The 20748-nt window shown below is 41.6% G+C and overlaps 1 protein-coding gene across 12 annotated transcripts in view; it reads right to left on the minus strand.

Annotated features, from left to right (window-relative positions):
* LOC114883068 (disks large 1 tumor suppressor protein) overlaps nucleotides 1–20748 on the minus strand; it is a 335824-nt gene that overhangs the window by 83105 nt on the left and 231971 nt on the right. For 11 of the 12 annotated variants that reach the window (XM_046290086.1, XM_046290084.1, XM_046290085.1 and 8 more), the window contains one exon: nucleotides 17028–17063. The exons of the other annotated variant lie outside the window; for it this stretch is intronic. In XM_046290086.1, coding sequence (XP_046146042.1) covers nucleotides 17028–17063 — 36 coding nt within the window. The remainder of the gene's footprint in view (nucleotides 1–17027; nucleotides 17064–20748) is intronic. 12 annotated transcript variants of the gene reach the window in all.

Genomic DNA, 20748 nt, shown 5'->3' on the forward strand with positions numbered 1-20748 from the left:
TATTTTATTGTATTTTTGCACGCGTGCGAACATCGTATTTCCGGGCTGGAATGTCGCGCTTTTCCCACGGGAAAATCCGAAAATTGAATTTCACCGAGATACGAGGAATAGCGCGCAGAGATATTCGAACAATCAATGGAATGATCGTGTAAATCGCGGCCAGACGAAATGGCAGACAATCGAATTCTTTATAAGATACAATCATTGTAATTGTTGTTTCTTTAATAAAATTGAAGGAAAAATTAAATTAGAATATTCTTTTCTCCACTTGTCTCTTCCATTCAATTTTATCAACAAGTTCACATATTTCCCAGGTGAAAGTGCTTTTTAGCAAGCGTTGGAGCTGCGTCAATTCATATTTCCCGTGGCAGCTCTATGAATAACAAGAACGACGAGACTTGCTCGTAAAGTACTCGTGTTATCGGCTTTCTTTTCCCAAGGATATATCTCTTCAATGTTGCATTCTCCGCTATTCATATCCTCTTCGGGTTTCTGTCAGAATTGCAATTGTAAGTAGATACGATATCTCTTACAGGTCCGTTTATTTCCCGCAATTTCCCATCGAATTCCCCTTCATTAATATATTTTTCTTTAAAATTCAATCGAAAACGGAGAGTACGAAGAGCCTGGACCACCCCAGAAAAGAGCTCCCCTCGGAAAACTTAGTTCAACAAAGAAAAGACGTGCGAGAAGAACGGAAGGAGGAAAAAGACGGCGCAAGCTCGAATGGTAATTAATTACAAGGGAACTCTCGCCGGAAGCTCTCGATTCGCGATGCGCGGAAGAATATGAAATTCAATTAGCTTCTACGTGAACCCACTTCCGGGTCGCTCTTCCACAGAATTAAAGGCTCCACCCGCAACCAGCTTTTTCCTTCATTTTTTTCCAAAACTTTTCCGTTTCCTCCCCTCGTGGCACTCTGAATTAACTCAACCTCGCGACCGACAAGTTTCTGTTTGTGTAATTACGCCAATTTCTTAGGATTCTTTTCCTGACACTATGGATTTGATCTATCAACACGAATTATATGTTTCGCGGAAAGAAATTTCTATTCCCTCGTTTTCATTCCACCTGCGTAGAGGAAAGCCGTATAAGATTATCTTGGTTCGCTTTTAACATGTACTAGATAAGTATTATCTCGCTCTGCGTACATTATGCGAACGATAAACACACTGGGAGCTTCTTCACCGTGGTATAAAAACCGGTTCGAATGGAAATCAGAATTAAAAACGGGAAAATGAAAATTACACGGCTGCGCTGGAGATTAGGTTAGAGAGGCGTATAATTATTAACAACTACAGCGTTTAGTTACGCAATGATGATCGCGTCTTTATAATCTCACGATCAATCATCATCAACAATCTGATTAACGTGGGGATCAACGGTGACGGCTCGTCGGATTAAATCAAATTGAATGATTGTAGAAAAAAAAAAAAAAAAACAAGAAAATTGACAAAATTATGAAAACGAAAAAGCTTGGATTTTTTTCCTAAATAGATACATCGTAAATAGGGATATAGTACGATGGGTAACAGACTCGAATTTTCTCGAATCGAAAACGATAAGTTGGGAAAACGTTTGCTGGTCCAAGCTCCGAAAAATCTCGTCGGAAATACATACGTGCCGATGCTATCCTATTTACATAGACGAGCTAAGAGAGACGCAAGGAAAATTGCCGGAGGTTTTACGAAATCCTTTCCTCTCTTCCCGTGTATGTCGACTTTAAAACTCGGAAACAACTTGGAAGAATAACGGAATAAAATATGATTCAACCCCCGTGCCGGTAGGGGCATGTAGGTAAATCCTTACTGTAGATTTGAAAAATGTCCGGATATAATTTTTCCGCTCTTTCACGACGCAATCCGGCAACTGACACGAAAATTTGCTGCTAGGAAAGGATCAACCACTAACGGAGGTAATATTTTCATAGCAAAGATAAAATTATTTCACGAGTGGTAAATTCACGAATTTAAAAGATAATTAGAGTTTCGATTTAATCGTGATTTATTTATGGGAAAAAGGAGTTTTTGATTTTAAGCGGACAGGATTTTTCATTTAAAACACAATGAACTTCGTCGAGTAATCGCTGAATCACGCAGAATTTTTCACGATAGTCTGCCGCGAAATTTAATTACACATTATTCATCTTTTTGTCGTGTCTGACACGAGAGGAAAGCCTCGGTCGCTTTTTCGTCTTTGATAGACCTTTTTTTCCAAGCCTTTTCGTTCTAACACGGAGAAACTTTCAACTTTCAAATCCGATCAAAAGCTTTGCGAACGTCAGCGCAGCTGGTGCAACGCGTCGAAAACTAGATGAGCTTTTTTTCCTGCGAAGTAGTTCAGAAAATTTACGAATTTTCATATTTCTCGGTGTCCAACATTTCACAGAACACGATAACGATGATGAAACGTTTCATCGCTTTCAAAATTATCAACTTCAACTAAAAATTCTAAGAAACAGTAAACTCGTCTACAAGGCGCGCTCTTACGAGCCGATATCAATGAAAATTACGCTTGATAAGGAGCGAGAAAGATTTCATTATCGCGAACCTAGCGCTGCAATGGAATGCCTTCTAATCACGCGAAAAATCCCGAAGATAAAGCGGTCGTCGCGTTTTATCAGCTCGTTTTCATCGGGACGCGAACAGCACGCCGCAATGAAGCGAAAGAATCTATCGAGGAAAGTTCGGGTTCAAGAATCGCGATCGTTGTCAATTATCGGGATGTACGTTCGGTGTTTTCGAGAAACGAGAGACGAGTTAAATCGATTAGAATCCGACCGATTGACGAGGGTGAGGGCACTTCGGTAATTGAAAGTTTCCTTCAATCAGCGATACCGGAAAGCATCGATGAAGAAATCATCTCGACTGGCGCTACGTTCTTTTCCTCTGCACGTTTGTACACCGGATGTACCAAGGTTATAAATAAACGTATTCCTGGGGATGCTATGAAAACGTGAAGCCTCGGTTTAATACCGACTCTTCGGTTACTAATTTTACTTTACAAATTTTTAATAATACCCGCTTGTTTATCTTTATTCATAGAGCAAAGTTTTGCATACCAGATGAAATCGATCATCCAATATATATACCTTGCAAATAAATTGAAGTTATTGGCAAATAAAATGGAAACTAATATTGGAATGATAAAAGAACTTCTTTTTATCAAATTAATATTTAACATTATTAGAATCTAAGTAACCCTTCACCTTTAATTGCAGACGAATTGAAACTCGACGTATAAAAATTCTATTTGAGCGTAAATTCAGTGGACAGTGTCTGCGACAATCCAAGACAAGAAAACAATGGTACTTTACCGTAAATAAGGGCGGGAGCGAATAAAAGAAACTGTCGAACTGTCAGATACAGAGTCCAACTGGGATCAGCAATAATTCTCGATACGTGCCATCGACAATCGCTTTGTCACTTCAGCACCTCTAATCGATTCGTTTGCGATTTACAGAAAAAAAAAATCAACTACGAACTATAATATACATCCGCGCGCTAATTACTGTCCGTGTTATCAGATTTCAATATGGAAACGAGAATCGTAGAAAACAGAAACTCGCTACCCGTTGAAAAAACAATAGGAAAAAGAACGATCGTTTCGTTTAATTAATATCACCGGCGTTAATTGATTCCCTATCGGAATACGGTACAAATAAACATTGCTGCTTGCATCGAACCGTTGCACGAGTATCGTACGGAAAAATGAGATAAAATGGTACCCATCATCGTAGCAGTAATCGAACGGGTAATTTAATCAAGCTAATTTACCGCGGGCGTGCTTGTAAAATTTAAACAAATAACTCGTTAACATCGTTTCGATTAATTATTCACATCCAATTGTACTAAATTTGTAATTCTTCTTTACCGAATTAATTTCCTGTTACAGAGGTAATTTAAATTATTACGAAGCGATTCAATATTTAGTTGAAATATCAGGAAATATCTCTCTACGATCGGTGAAAAGGGCTGACAGTTCGACAGGCAGGTAGAGATAAGTCGCGGGTTACAAGTGGATGGCTAGAGAACAATGAATGCGGAAGGACGGTCAGAAAAGGTCAAAGCTTGGTATTGGCTTTCGAGGCAGCCTGGTCAGTGTCCGTTGGTTGAAGTACGTCTGCGAATACGAACGGTCGTCCATTTGTTGGCTGTCCGTGTCTCCCTATTCCACCCCCGACGTTGGCCACCTTCCCTCCACTTTCTACTACCCTCCAACTGGCTGCTCTCCATTTCTCAGCCAGTCCAATTTAACGAGAATGCCTGCCATGCACACCTACGAGACCATTCGTACGGATTTACTCGTTGTCGATAGCCAGAACTGTTCAAACTTCCGGGCTGGCCATCGTAAGACGCCCTAATTTCGTTAGAATTTCCAGCTAAAACTTCGCCCTTCCCACCGCACCGGATCCCACGGAAATCTTTCCTACTCCTACGTTCCTGAGTTACCGATTTAGAAAATCTGTTTCTCGTCAAACTCGAAACGCGCCGTACAAGCAGGAGGAGCCTTTGCTTTACATCACGCGGCACTTCTTGTTTGGAAAATTTTTCAACGTTGCGTCTGTAGAATAAATGTAAACTATTTATAGAATACAATACGATTTCGTATTAGCTTTCACTTTTCTTACGATCGTTTCACAATTCTCTCCAAGGTAAATTAATAGACGATTTATTGACCCGTTAAACGTTTCAAGACCGATTGCTTTCCTCTCCGGTTAATAGGAAACATATTTCCCGGTGGAAGAATAGCCCGCATAAGGGAGGATCGGTAATATGTTAAGGGTAGAGACTCGCAGACTGAAAATGGACGGTCGAGGGTGGCCAAGGTAAGAGAAGCTTTCGATGCCGGACGGAAGGTCCGACAACGGTGGTGGCTTTAGTGGCTGTTGCCCCTCATCCCTCGCCATTATTCAACGACTTACAGCTGCTTACATTCGAGCACTGGCTTGTCCACGCGACGTTGGAAAAATAACCCGTTATCGGTATCAGAGGAAAAGAAGCGTCAAACTCGTTCGATACGATCCGCTAGATTTTTCAGATTCTCGGAAGCTTTCGGACAAACGAGAATACCGCTTCTAGGGAAATAAGATTCGCGTCGAGCGAAGGGTGTTAAATGAAAATAAAAAACGACGGAACCTTTTCAAGTTAGACGGAAAGAAGGAAAAGGGACAATCTGTAATTCCCGAGTTGCATGGCGCACGGAAATTAATCCTGTAATGTAAGTCGAGCTTAGCTGGAATTAAGTTCAACGGAGAATCGTCGGGAACAACGTGGAGACAGTGACGTAAAGCTTCTAGGCGCACGATAAATTGGATCGTTCCCCCTTGGAGACTTTACTTTAGCGCGAACCAAGTTTTTTTTTTTTTTTTCTTCTCCCTCCTTGGCTCTTTAGCCCCCTCGAACTCTCGAACCGTGCCTGGGAAAATCTACGGCCCTGGGAATCGTCCCGTCACTTTGGTCTACGAACGCTAACGACGATCTTACCTAGCTGCTTGTTTCACGTGAAAAGCAACGGGAATTGTAAATAGCACCCTGCTAGAATCCGAATGGAACGTTTCCATTCTTCGGAAGTGGAGTTCAACTTGAAAATGTTCAATTCAATTTAATTTAATAATCACGAATGGGAAGATTCTCTATTTGGTGCATACTTCAATCAGTGCATCAAATTGATAGCTTCCGTCACGTTATAATTTAACGTAATTACGATACGCTGAAACAGACAATCTAGAGGGAAAATTACAAAGATCTAACGCGAAATAGCGGGTATGAAAGTTGCCAGGAAGGGCATACAATGGCGTTAGGATTCGAGTGGAACGGTTTACGGAAGCTCGCGGTGAACCAATCAGAAACTAAGACACCGGTGTCACCGCATGTATTATTCATGGATTCCACTGCAACGTTCTAACCAGATGCTAGTGAAAATTTAAGACGATTCGTGGAAATAAACTTTCCACTCGGTTCATCGTCGAACATAAAATTCATAGCAAGTTCAACCAGGAATTTCATGGTCGTGTTCGAAGATGTACGAATTGAAAGTACAGTAACACGAACAGATATTGGTGGCATAGAATTTAGGCGATCAAGGTGCACCATAAGGGAGGAAACGCGAGAGGACAAAACGAGACTCTGGCAATGGGTTGAAAGAAGGCGGGAAAGGAAATAAGAGAGAGAAAGGATCGTGTCTGGCACGAAACGTATGGAGCTCCCCGTGAAACACTCCATTGAATGGCATTTTGGTCCTCAGCTGGGGGTGGGTGGAAGGTTGTTAGGGTACGGGACAAGCTTGTGCAAGTTATACGATTCAACATTCGGTGCACAGCACGCCGAGGTTTGCAACCACCTCCGGAAGGTCGACCAAGGGAGGTATGCGTCTGACAGGAATAAGAGAGACGTCAAACTCAGTGGTTCTCAATTCTAACAGCTGATAATGTATTTTTCTTTTTCATTTCATTGCATTCGTGCATAGTTCTGCTTTACGCAATCCCCTTTAACAAATACTTCAAAGAAGTCCGGAGGAAGACGGAATTCTTTCGCCTCGTCACTGTTCCCTTGGTTATCATTCCTGGTGACGTTCAATTTCCTTACGTCGCCTGCTTCGTCAGCGAAAGAACAGCTGTTCACGAGAAGGTTATTTCTCAGCACGTTTTCGCAACACGCGACGAAATACTTCTGTTTCTGCTAAGTGTCCCTATCGAATTGCAATTTGGTTTCGCCTCGCGACTCTTTTTCAGCTCGTTCGAGAGATGCAGTCGAGCCTGCAACTAGCACGTATTTTCTCGCGAAGGTCGTGCCGATACCCCGTTTACGTGTATGCGTATTGGAACGCACACGGTGTTCGATAATAATAATATACACATAGGACAGGGCTTACATAAGATCACGGTCTCGTTGCTCGCGAAACGCTTCCCGCAGCGGATGAGAAGATGTAACGTACGCGACGAAGCACCTCCGGACGTGGCGAGATTCACTCTGATTCTCAATTGTCCGTTAATCCATGTCAATTATCACTGACCTGTTTATCGTGATTTCGTAACGCTTATAGCCTGCCGCTTGTATACGCAAGAACGTGTCAACTGGGTCGGAATAACCTTGCGAAGGAACGTTATCGAAGCGGCGCAACGCAACTGAATTAAATGACCAGCAAATATACATAATTCCCCGATCGTACGTGTACGCGATTCAAAGCAGGAAATAGAGCTTACACGTAATCGAGAAGAATAAAAATCGTTTCCATCGTTCTTTATGCAGAGATCGTTCGGTAAAGTGTGAGCCGAGGACCAGACGCGACAAACGTTTATTCAAATCTTTATCAAGTTAGCGAATGAGTCATCCTATTCGCGTTTAGTCTTTAAAGAGCTTGCTAAACTCCAAAATTAATTTAACCCTTGATCCCGTCGTTTTGAACCCACCAATGTACACGTGAACTTCCTTAATAATTGGACCTTCAATGGTTAACGCGCTGATATATCACTAGATCTACAGTGCATATGACATTTTTTGTTCAAGGTAACTTACCGAACAAGTGAACAAAGTTTGTTGAACAACTTTCGTTCGGTATACAACCGCTGCTTGCGCGTTTAACGCGGGAACATAAACTATGCTTGGGACGCCTCGGTGAGGGAAAATTTCGCCGTCAAATTGTTTTGGCCCGTGCCGTTTCGCAAACTGTGTTCCATGGAAAAGCTCCGGTTGAGCCTTCGCTGTCCCGGTTGACTTAGGACCGACGATGCAGCTCGGACGCGTGAAAATCGGCTGCCAATGTAAACTACACGCTTACAACGCTCGATAAAGCTGACTAACAGGCCGCTGATTTGGCGAGAGCAAACAAACGTCGACCGTTCTGGATTTTAATCAGATTCACCTGCTTACGAGAGGAAAATTTATGTAGAAATATCGATCATGAATCGCTATCATGAATCTCCGTATGAAAATTTCTAAGAAAACGTCAGAAATTGAACGCTAAACCTGAGGCTGAAGTCATCATTTTCTACGCTGCGGAGTAAATTTTTATCGAAAGTTAGATTAAATTGTACGCGGTGTAAATGTCGGCGAGTGCAGTAGGAACAACTGCAGCCACGTTATTTACGTGGCACGGTTGTTCCCTTAGTCCTTCGTTTCTTCGTGCTTTATCAAACGGTCTCAGGGCCTCTCGGAGTTATTCCACGTTTCCTTATCGTACGAAACGTTCGAGAAATCAAGGAGAAAAATGCTACTATATTTTTCAACGGTAATTCCCTAACATCTTTTAAATTTTGCAATGTTCTCGGTACTCTCGTCTATCTCCACTCTTTCCCGCCTTTTTTCTTTTCGCTCGAAAGCGAATATTTTCTGAGTATTTTCTACTCTGGTTATCAAGAAAATTATTATGCCTAATAATAGATCACTGATCATCAATAATAATAATAATAATTTCCCCCTTTTTCGATATTTATTTAAAAATACGTGGGAACGAGGACGATTCGACGGGAAGAAAGAAACGAAACGGTGAACGTTTCTTTTTCACAACTTCCTACGCTAGAATGCTTTCAAACGGGACACGAAAGAGTCGTAGGCGATGACCACAAAGCCACCGACCGCGTTCTGATGCTCAGAAAATCGTCTAAAATAGAATAGCTGGCGAGAAGTGACACGAAATTCGTGACACTGTTCTCTAGAACAACAATTGACTCACCGAGTCTAGGTTGAACAAGCTCGAGACCTTCTTCAGGAACCCGTCCTGCGACTTCTTCTTCCTCCTGGTGGTCATCCTCCTCTCCTTGGATCGATCGGTTCTCGATGTAAATTAATCCAATTAATCCGCACGCTCAGATGCAACCGAGCCACATACTTTTCTCACGGAACTCGCGAAGCCGCACTTCACCGAAACTAACAAAGACGGGTTTTCCTTTTTTAAATAAATTTTTCACGCGAATTAAGACGGTTCGCGTGGAAGGAATCGTGGTGGAATAAAATGATCTAATTTACGTATTTTCATAGAAGATATAAAACGAAGTTTATTATTTGAGATAAACTAGGCGCCGACAGTGCGCTGCCTTTTCTACCGCAAAGCTTTTGCACGAGAGTTTAATGCACTGTTGCAACGTGAATGTACCTCGACCGCTTGAACTCAATCTAACGAGGAAACACGAGACCCATTGCATAGACCGGTAATTTTATATGCGTCAAATACACGATAGATTTCTGAGCCGTGATTACGGTGACACCGAGTCGTATTATACACCGCCGGCGGCCTATTTCTTGCGGGGGCCCGTGCCACGCGTTTATATCTCACGCAAGTGCAACCTAATTGATAAAAAAACCAGGGACATCGGCCTGTCCTACTTAGTTAGGTCGGTTAACCCGAATCGCTTGGCAAATAACGTAGGAAATTATTCCTCTTTGCTCGTCGTCACGTGCTGTCGCTCGACATTATGTAATACGTAATCGGTAATGTCGATCGATCGTCGTCTATCGAGAATTTAAAATCCTTTAAAATAGAATTGTTTTTCGAATTTGAATCTGGTCGTGTTTTTTCTAGCTCGACGATCACGATATCGGGTATTATGCACGGAAAAGCAAAGTACGAGCAAAGGTTAGTAGATGTTCCGTAAAGAGAATGCACTCTCCGGTTCGACCGGTGAACTGCACGCCCTGGGCGATCGATCAGTGAAAGTATCGAACCTCCAAGTGGCACACGAGCCTCGTCCAGCTTGATATCCGTCGATACACTACGAACGACGTATGTTTTCTTTTCACGAACGACAAGTCAAAACTGATTCCACCGCTCCCACGAAAACTGTACACAAGCTTCTCCTCTTACGTAGCCGAGCACACTGAACGTGTTTGTATACGTGCGCATGTATACTATAAGGCTACGTTCATATCTTAAACAGGTTGTCGGTTCGTCTCGTTCTAGTGCCCGCGAAGCGTACTCCTGTGCAGCGTACCACGACGAATGACGACGCGGATAAGGAAATTCACAATTGTGAGTATATGTACTTCGATTTCCACGTGGGACATAACGCTTCACGCGCATACGCGATAATCTCTGTTACTGTTTTACCGATACGATCGAAACGTTCGATTTACCGGCGGGAATGCATCGATTCTTTGAAAGAGATAGATTATAAAAGATCAAGTATGATTCTACGAATAAATATACTGTTATATCTTGTCCTTCGAACGTACCGCCTGCGCGCTTAATGACAAGAAACGTTACGTAGACTTTCTAGTAATTCGTATACCGTTATATGCTTGAATAGGCTCGAGGGTACCTTACTTCCCAAATGCCACGTGTTCCTTCCACGCTGCCCGCCAAAAAATACTAGATAACGAAATCACCGTTTCAACGGGGTGAAACGTCACTTTACCTCGGATAGAAGGATCACTGTTTCACAGGCTGGCACATTTAGATGATAACGGAACGGAGCATATGTCTACCACTGGCAGCGGCACTGCACTCTTATTCGGGGTTGCTCGAAAATCACCGTGTATCAAGATGCTCCGACGTACACGGTTCTCGCATTCCATGAGAGACACAGACGCCACTCACACAGCTATAAAACAGGTTGCTCCTCTCTTGTCCGTCTCTCGGGTCGGGAACGAATTTCTACCGCCAATCGGGCCACGATATATTTTCTCCGTGCCAACACGTACGGGGAAAGAAACAAAGGACGTACGCGAACGCGAATGTCAATATGTACATACACGACAGTTTCTCGCTCGTATAAACAGATTGCACTTCTCTTCGTATCCACCTCTTCTTTTCTTCTGTTTACCGTCTCATCGACCCTTCCACCGTTTTCACTCGTAGCTACGTGTTCGTGTCGAAACGGAACACCCGGTGGCGCGAACCACCATAGAGGTTAGAAACTATACTCGAAGAAAGTTTTTCGTCGGCCCGTTGTCAAACGTCGAACGCCAGACGTTGTGGCGTTTCCCGGACGAGTTAGTTTCCGTGATACTTCGTGCAGGTTCGCATGACACGGTTACACGACTATGCTATAACGCTGATTAAAATCAGCGACGCACCGGTTGGGAGGTTAGGTCGCCACGGACGCCTCCTCCTCCGCCTCTCGGCCGCTTTCTCTCTCGCTCTTCGATCCACGATTGCACTCACAGAAGGAACGCGTGGCGTCGAAACAACGAAACGTTTTTCCCGCCACGTGGTGCACACACGTATCTCACGAATACCGATTAAACACTGCCGGCCGGAGATCGAACGAGCCACCGAAAATAATACGAGCGGACACGCAAAGAGGTGAAACGTCAAGAGCTCTCGTACGCTTTACGGAGCTGGCCGTGGACGGGCCTCTTGCTTGCTGACGTCATCGCTCGGCCGCCGGCATGAACTTCGCTGCACGCACGGAGAGTGCCGAGCCGAACTTGGCCGGATCTACACGAACCTGCACGATCGTCCTCGCCTGAACTGTTCTGGGCGTTATCCAAAGAAATTTTTATTCCGATTATTATTTCATCTGTGTAAAACAGAGTTTTTTACTATTAACGTTCTTTTTTTCAATTTAAAATCTACAATTATGTAAAATTCATGAAACTCGGATAATGAAATTGTAAAATTCTTCAAGCGCTGCATTCTGGTTCCGCTTGAGCGAATCGGAGCACTACCTTGCTCAAAATTTAAACTACCTGTCATTATTGTATTAATTATTCGATGTAATTCAATTATAAAATAAAATTGTATGTTTCTCAATTTCAATAATAAATTTTTAAAATAATTGAAACGAATGCGATTCTTTTCCCCGTAACGTTATGCAGATTCTTGTTCCTGCGGGAGGTCGTGACCCCATCAATTTTTTTTATTCATTATTTCAAGTAAAAAATGACCAACTTTGTACGAAAGTACTCGCATTCTCTGCCGCATGCCTCTTATTTTTCCTCTCGTTCTCTCCTGTATTTCCTTCTCTGCTGCCTGGTACGTACTAACCGTACAAAAGACGTTCGTTTCTCCGGCGACGTGGTTTCGTGCCAGGCCGATCGTGCGAGGTCGTGCTGATTCGTGCTCGAGGGAAGTTGAGGTAGATACGAAGATACCGCTTCGGGCATAGTCGTAACGATACTGGGTTTACACGAATTTCGAAAGAACTAAGTACTTGTCTACTACTTTTGTTTTGATATGGTCTTTCGTATCACGGATTAACTCTTGTATAGGCCGAAATTTTAACATCAACAACCTTTAGTTTGTAAACGTAAATCGATGGAAAAATGTACAATCGCGTGCGGCTTAGGGTTAAAAGGCAATGTAGTAACATATTATTTATGTCACTATAAAAAGTTCCGCATCTCCCTAGGATTTTTCACGGTTCCCGTATCGCACACGCAATAATTGAAGTACTATTTTTAGCATGTGAAAATAAATAAAACATTGCAAAATAGAGTTTCTATTCAAGGTTCCAGAGTAATCAAGATTCAACGACCGAAGGTGTTGCAACACGGTAGAGAAACCGATGCCTCGATTCGGTAGCAAGAATGCAGGTATATTCGTCTGCATTCGTGGAAATTCTCCTTTCCCTTTCAACCTGTTCCGTAATTGGTGAAAAATGTCTATTATCGCTAGGTTACACTAGCACTGCACCCAACGATGGAATGAAACAGAGGGGAACCTCGATTAAACCTAATCTCTCGAAAGTCATGAAGTTTCTCTGCCGACCTCATCACCGTTTATAAATTAAATTGTTTCCAGCCAATTTTGCGAATTAATAGTAACTTACAGCTAAGCTTATTATTTTTATACATCCACCGACTGTTTATGAAAACGACGGAAGTTTAATATTTTTCAAGCAACCGCTTGAACTGCTTCTGATTGCTGTCAGAAAATAAATACACTTATAGCTGAAAGCGGTCAGCGCATTCATACCGAGCTTTTTTTCATTTTTTCTTTTCCCTCCAACGCTTCGAGCTACATGACCTGGAAACTTAAACGAAATCTTTAGAATTTCTGGGGAGGCAATTTCGCGCGACGGTGGTGTGTTTCGCGTGTTGTCATATGCAACCGTGCCACCGAGTCGCCGAACAATGGCAACGTTTAATGCTGTCTGGCTGGCTGCAATTTGCATTTCTCTAACGGGCTTCTCTTTGCTTTGCCGAACGAGCATCGCCAAAATCGCGTCGATGCATCGAAGCCCACCCTAACGTTTCCGTAACCCTCCTTTGTGCGACCCTTTGAGTCGATTCCCAAGCAAATTTCCCTCTGGCCAAACCGGAAATTGCATGCAAGTGGCTCGAACTTACATCCTGTAAACTGGCCGACCGAAAATTGATTGGTCAATCGTCAGGGCTGCCGTAGCTACTTTTCTATCGAACGATCGTGAAACTTCCTACGATCCGATCCGTCGAATCTGACGGAAGGCAAATACGATCCATTCAATTAGATGGAAGACAAATCTGATCCTGAATAATTGAATATACCATTCACTTAAGACATAGAATCAAAGAAGTATTGACATACTAAATGATTAGAAGAAATCAAAGTATTTCTTACAATTTAAATTAACCTATTAAATTTTACATAATGTCAATGCTATATAATTATATAATTAATTTATTGAAATGAACACAGAGATTGAAACTGTAAGAGACATCTATGTATTGCAGTGGTTGTACAGTAAACTCTGTCGATAAGCTTGTTTAAAATCTCACAATCAGAATAAAAAGAGTACAACATGTAGATTAATAAATGGTAATACGAATTAGTAAATAATTTACCATCTAAAGCGTCACCTATAGAAGAACGGAAAAAAAGGGCGAAGGAACGTGAGAACAAAAAAAAAAACAATACTAACGCAAAAACAATTGGTCTTGTGGTTTATTGCGTCGAACATAATGGGATCCAAGCTGAATGCCATAAGGGATGCTGGTGCTTAATTAGTGCGTGTCAGGAACCGAATGTCACGAGTTGTTCCATTTTCTTTGTCGGATTTTTTTCAGAATTCGTTTGCCCGCGGTTGAGATCTCAGCAGCCTCAGCAACCTTCCGTACGACCCTGGTAATGAGAGACAAAAAAAAAACAGAAGAGGACAGGAAGTTAGCTACCGAACACCCTAAGGCTTATGGTAATCTCTCATAACTGGAGTGGCTCATTTGCGGCGAAAGTCACGAATGCTCATCGAGGAGAAAGAGAAAGACTGAACAAAAAAAAGGGATAAGTGGAGGGCAATGCGAGTAGGAGAGAAAACGAGAACGAAAAATGAAGCTGGAAAAAGGAGGGCGGGTTTATGTAATTGGCATCAAGCCCTTCCCCGGAGTTAGTCATGGCAATACACAGCGTGTAAAAAGGGATTTCGGTCTTTTAATACCCTGAAAATGAATAAAGCACCCTGCTGGAATAATAAAGTCTAGTGTATTTACAGAGAAAGCTGAAGAGTGGATGTATAGCCCAACTTCACCAGGTTATTTCATATAATATCTAAAACGTATAAATGTTCCTTTCATTAAATACCAATTATTAGACGTTTAATCTTGAAAATGTTTAAACACCAGAGAATTTAACGCCTGACAGACTGCAAACCCATTGCACCAGCGAATGAAAGTTTCAGCGATCACTAAGCAAACATCTCGTTTCTTTTAAATATTTAACAGTTAATGTGCTTTCGAAATTCTATCCTAATATTTTGAATATTCTTCCAGAGACCCTTTTGCAGAAGATTCATTAACAAGCAAGCTTATACATCAGTGGTAAACGTGTGTATAGAACGATTTCATCCAGATCCGACGATGGTAGACGCGGAAATTCGATCTGCACCGGCATTCGACGATTCCCGTGGGAGTGCACGTTCGCAAATCGCGACGAGATTTTGTTCAGTCAGTATTTTATCGGCACCGTGCCTTCGACAGACTCCTTTTTCCATCGGACAAGGGAATTATTAGGTAAGATTTCCCGAAAGGGTTTCGTAAAATCAGGAAATGCTACAAGAGGGAAATGCCTGTACAATACAAGAAACTTATTTGCATTATTCCGTGTAGAATAAAAATAACTTGAATTTTTGTACCGAAGAAAATTTATCGTAGTATCAAAACTTGCGTCAAAAGAAAATTAAAACCATAAACGCTCGTCTGAAGGATTTAGCTTAAGAGAGTTTTCACGAGACAGGAAAGAATCTCGGCACGAAATTGTTCGCCGCGAACAAAAGAGGAGAAGGAGTGATCTACTTTGTATCGCTACAAAGAGAATAAAGCCGGCTGAAGGATGGCGTAGTGGGTGACGTATTGTGGATATTCGAAACAAGAAGATAGAAGATGAAACAGATCCTCTTTAGAGAAGACACTATTGAAAAACTGGTATAGTTCGTTCGAGTGCCTATGGCAAGAACCATCGACTGAAACTCGATTCTTCGAGATGCTCTTCAACGATACGAAGATCGCGAATATTGAAATTCACCGAGTATCAGCGATGTGAATATAAATTTTTATTGAATCTATTTTAAAACCCTATGAAACAGAATCCTAAGAAATTAAAAATGTTAGAGCCCTTCGTTTGGATTGTCATTCGAAAGGGAGAATATTTAAATTCTTACTAAATTTCACTTGTTCTCCTCGAGTTTCGCAAACTTTTTTGTCAAGATAAACGTCAAAGAACCGGTACAAAAATGCTCGAGTAGTTGAACTTCTTGATAAAGAGTTCTACGGACGACCAAGTCTACTCTGGTATCAAGCTTTAATGAATCTTTTTAAATTCACGACGTGCGTTTCCTAACCACTTGGTCTCGTAGTTTTCTTCAGGTTCGCTCTTCTTGTTCCTTACCCGTACCGCTGTTCTACTACCGTAGCCCAAGACGGTATTGGCATATCAGCAAGAGGCATAGCCCCGAGGCGAGAGTAAACCCGATTAGACGGTACACTAAATCTCATTCAACCAGCTTTCATTGTTAAGTGCTCCCGACGTCTTTCGTTTCTCGTAAAAAGCATTCCACAGGCGCGCTCAATTGCAATGCAACGCCACGTCTCGCGGAAATCTTCTGTTTTTTCCTTGTTTAAGAAATTTCCGTGGTTTTCCTTTTAAAAGGAAATAAACGAATAAGTTGAAATTATTTTAATAGGTATTCTTATTTAATTTGCGATTCTCGATAGAAATTCCAATGGGAATCGATATATTACACCAAAGGCTGGGATCTCAAAGTTCTACCTTCGAGTCAGAGACGTTAACATAAATGTTGCAACGAGTTAGTGAACTTGGCAATGAACGCGTCAGATCCCCTAAAGCGTCGTCGACGCGTTGCACAACGGAAAAGATGGATGTAAATAGGCGGCGAATCCGATTGGCAAGAGAGTGCATCGATTAATGCCTAAGAGGCGCTCTCTACACGAGAGATATTCCGTGGACTGGTAAATATTTTCACAGGCGTTTGCTGCAGCGCCGACTAATCGCTGGTAGTTAACGAGGAACGTTGCAACCCTGATGCACACAGGTCGCTGCAACGAACCCGTCATTAAACCGCAACGCCCTTAATAACGAAGAGGTGAAGTACACGTTGGAACCGCGTAACCAGATGGTAAGAACTCGAATCGTATGCATCACTGTCATGCAAATTGCTTTCGCCTCCCCTCGTACTCTCTTTCACCGTTACCGCGTTTCCTCTTGCTTGATCGTTTCTATGTAACTCCTGCCAATACCCCCGGGAACACGATACGTAGGGTACGTATATATGTACGTAGACATACGTAAGTTCGAGTACGATTTCCTCACTCGAGAATAGATTTTCAGATTGCCTGAATTCGTTTCTCATTCATCACGATCGATAGTTTGTAAGGGTTAAATAATCACCAATCATGCTATTAACGAAACACTTCTCTGTTAGCACTTTATAAATCAAAGTTCAAATTAATCAGACGCTAAAATGCATGCATTACTTTCGACGAATATTTGCTAAAAATGTTGTCAAATTGTGTACATAAATAAAGTAAAGCAAGGTAATAAGACACAGTATGGTAATTAAAGCGCGTGTGACGTTAGAAAAGAGGAAAGAGGAAAGCAGTATCATGCTTGTACTTAGAGCAAAAGCAAAGCAATGTTAATAAGCCATGAATGCTCACCTGGTCCCCGTCGTGCCCTTGCCAGCTGTCGTGACTCTGCAACAAAAATAATGATACCAGGTTAAAGTGGAAATATAAATTACTGAAAAATACATTGGTTCAAGTAAAGTTTTCAACGCCTTTCTTTTCCTTTGGAGAGCAATATCATTTCGCGTCTTTATTACAGCAACGACAAGCAGCAGTATCGGTTAATACGTTGCTGACCAATGTGTATGCGATTTCTGGCAGAATTTTACAGTGTACCGATGCCAAATGTGCCGGAACCTATTTTATTTGCGGTAGGACAAAGAGCTGGCGCCGAATCCACCTGTGAACCGACCACATCGTCATCCAATTTTCCACTCTACTATCCCGACCCTGCAGTACCGAGATTTATATCCCAAAATTTACTCTACGCTCATTCCCGTGATTGCATCAACGGATGATCGAGAAAAAGCAGACCAACCGAGATATCAAAATATCCAAAATTTACAGCACCCATTGATTCCGGAAAATATGCATTCGTAAAATTAGTAATTTTCAAATTACAATTTCACGCGGATAGAACCTAATGGATGTCATTGCAAGTAGTTTCATGTCGCAACGGGTTATCTTTTATTTTCAAATAAACTTCGTTACAGTTCATTAAATGGGTGTAAATAATATCGCGGACTGTATAGGCAGCTATTTTATCGGACCCGGAGGTCGACCAACGTCGGAAGTATAGGCGACGGTTGCTGGGTTAATGTTCAACCTCCTTGTTAGATTTATGGCGGCAATATATGGAGCATTACGCCCGTGCGTGGCTGCAAACTGATCCAAATGCAGCGTTCGTTCTGACACATATTCGATATTGTGCGCGAAATTTTCAAAAGTCTATGTCCTGATTTATTTTATCGAAGGTATTTTGCGTTTGATTAACCTCAATCGATTTCGATACCATTCGATACGGTATGAAAATTAACAAGCTACAATCGATAGTATTGGACAGGGGTATCACCTGGATCGCTAGCAATGGCAAAATGAATAGAGTAAATGTTGCGCGTCAAGCGGAGAAGTTAATTTTATTATACCATGGTCGTTAGGAGTTTACCTTGCTTATCTTACGAATTTGCATGAAGGAGGAAGAATAGAGGCTCGGTAAAGCGTGTAAGCTGGCGATAACGTATCGCATCCTAACGTGCAAGCTACAGTGAACACGATACAAATACGACGAGGAAATTATTCCCACGACGTGGGGGTCGATACCTCTCAACCAGTTAGTATCAAAATCCCATTACGAGACGGAAGCCATGCCTCGAGTAAATTCGATGGCTCAGTCAGGATAATACCGATATCAATTTCGCGTCGTCGAGGAAAAACAGACGTCGTATAAACTTGTCTGTGGCTTTTCCAGACGTCGCGTTTCAAGGGATTCGCAAATCTCACGGATAAGAATACACGTTATGATCGTTAAATAATAAATCGTCATCTACTTTACTATTTCTTTTCGAAAAATTGCGAATTTTCATACCTACACACAGGTTATAACTGAATAAATATTTCCAACTGTTAAAGACAAAAGCAGAACAGGGGGATGATTGTTGTTCCAGTAGTTGGCTAAGCCAACAATGAAAGATTAAATCGTTTAATTAAGTTCAACACTGCGTAAAACTTTGGGTGAAAGAGCGAAGAACTAACAAACGAAGATTAAAAGCGGACGGTGGTGGTATTGTTTTGCAGAAAGCGTAGGGAAGCAATGTTTAATGAAATATCGGTTTTCCATTTTGTTAACGCTCAGCCATATTTTCGTATAGATTCGCAAAAACATGTTCAATTTTCCTCTGTAATATTACGTTTCATATAAACAATCGGAAGTACCTTGGAATTTAAATGAAATTATCATATTACGTGGCGTTTAAATTTGCACGGTAAACTGGTAGACTGAATTTAATTAATAAAATTTCGTTGGCAAGTAAAGAGAAAGAAATAAGTGGCCTGTATTAATTAGATTTCGTCGGATATGTTTTTAATCACTGTTCTTTCAACGGATGGGTCTGCAAAGGCAATCCTTTCGAAACTTAATTGCAAAGTTGCGAGCCGAGCAAATTGGTACATTCGTAACTTTCGACAACCACGGGAATGATACCTAAACTAACAACTGAAAGAACTTTTCTCGTTTGCGATCAACTTTGTCTCCGCGGTGCTTTACTTTAATTGCAAGGATCTTATTTACATTGTGCTTTGTCCTTTGCGCGCATCACCGGTCGTCCAATTTTGTCCTGTCCCTATTAAATCTCCTCTAATAACCAAACTTCTCGATAATTCAGAGAACTTCGACTGGATGCATAACGTGATCGGTAAGTATCCTTATTTTCCTCGAATAATAAAAATCATATAAGATGAGTTGGATTTTACTTTTCATCATCGAAGAAACGACTTCCTCTTCTCTCTTTATGGATCGTATAATGGTTTCAAGTGAAGCCAGTACACGGTAGGGAGCGTCATCGTTGGAAGATATAAAAAAAACCACTTCCCTCCTAACGACTTCCCTTTTTACATTTTATTAGCACCCTTCTTCCTTCGCGTCATTTGATTTTTTAACTTTTAACTTACATGCTTGCGTGCCTCTCATAAAAGGTGCATTTTTATACACGAGTTTTAATATATTATCGATAACTTTATTAACTCCTTATCAATTTTAACCCTGGCATTTTAAGTAGCATTGATATATTAATTTTGTAAGGTAACACGCGGACCATATGGCGGAGAGAGAAAATTTTTACAGCGATGAATTCAAATGCGACCAATATAAAGAGATTTTATAGTAGTGACATTACGTTACGTAGGAAGTCGTTTTCCGTTGGTGAAAAATCGTCGAGATTTATTGGTAATAAAAGGAGCGATGACAAGGAGCGGAGGACAGAATAGGAGCGCAGAGGGAAGGGCTGAAATTCACTAAGGGATGAGAACGGATATGCTTTACCCGAAGTAGCTAAACTTACGAGCCACTCTCTGCTAAGTTCTAAGACCACAATTTAACGGCTGAGGGAATTAGATCGTCGATGTCCGAGCCGCCAAGAGATAGGCTATTAAATATCGTTGTTTCATTCGGTTTAAAAATGCAATTATTTGCAAAAGTAAGCAACCTTCGAGCTTACATCAGAACATTAAACACATCCTTAAGTCGATCCGAGATCATTTCATCCTCTAAATGTACCTTGCGTAGGAGGGTCTCTTAACGCTCAAGAATCCAGCTTTATCTCGTAAAGTTAGTCTCGCACAGAAGGGCCAAATATTCCCTTAGAAACTATGCGACCGCTGACACGTTCTAAGGAATGCATCACTGGAATTTATAACGGATCTATTAAGCGCCTTCGAAGATCCCTTTCGTTAAAGTCAAACCTACAGAAATGGATATTTCAATCGAAGACAAATGTCCAGGATATCATGCTCCATTATCTCGTTTATGGTCCACTGATCGTCGCAGGAAAGAAACAAAAGCGTTTACTCGTCAAAGAACCAAGGAACTTTGATCGTTCTCTCACCCATTGAAATTTCTGCGACATCATCGAGTTGTACGCGTTCGTTTGTACGGAAATCAACTGCTTCGACAAAAAGGATGCTAATGAGCCGAAAGAGTTCTCTTCTAATTAAAATTGTTTATCGTAGTTGCTAAGCGTCCAGGGTAATTCTGCCTTGTAAAAAGTGTATTTGAACTGTGACACGCGACTTGGTGCAGTAGTTCCAGTTTCGTTATGTC

Source organism: Osmia bicornis, chromosome 2 (assembly GCF_907164935.1).
Source record: "Osmia bicornis bicornis chromosome 2, iOsmBic2.1, whole genome shotgun sequence".
In the NCBI taxonomy this organism is placed as follows: domain Eukaryota; kingdom Metazoa; phylum Arthropoda; class Insecta; order Hymenoptera; family Megachilidae; genus Osmia; species Osmia bicornis.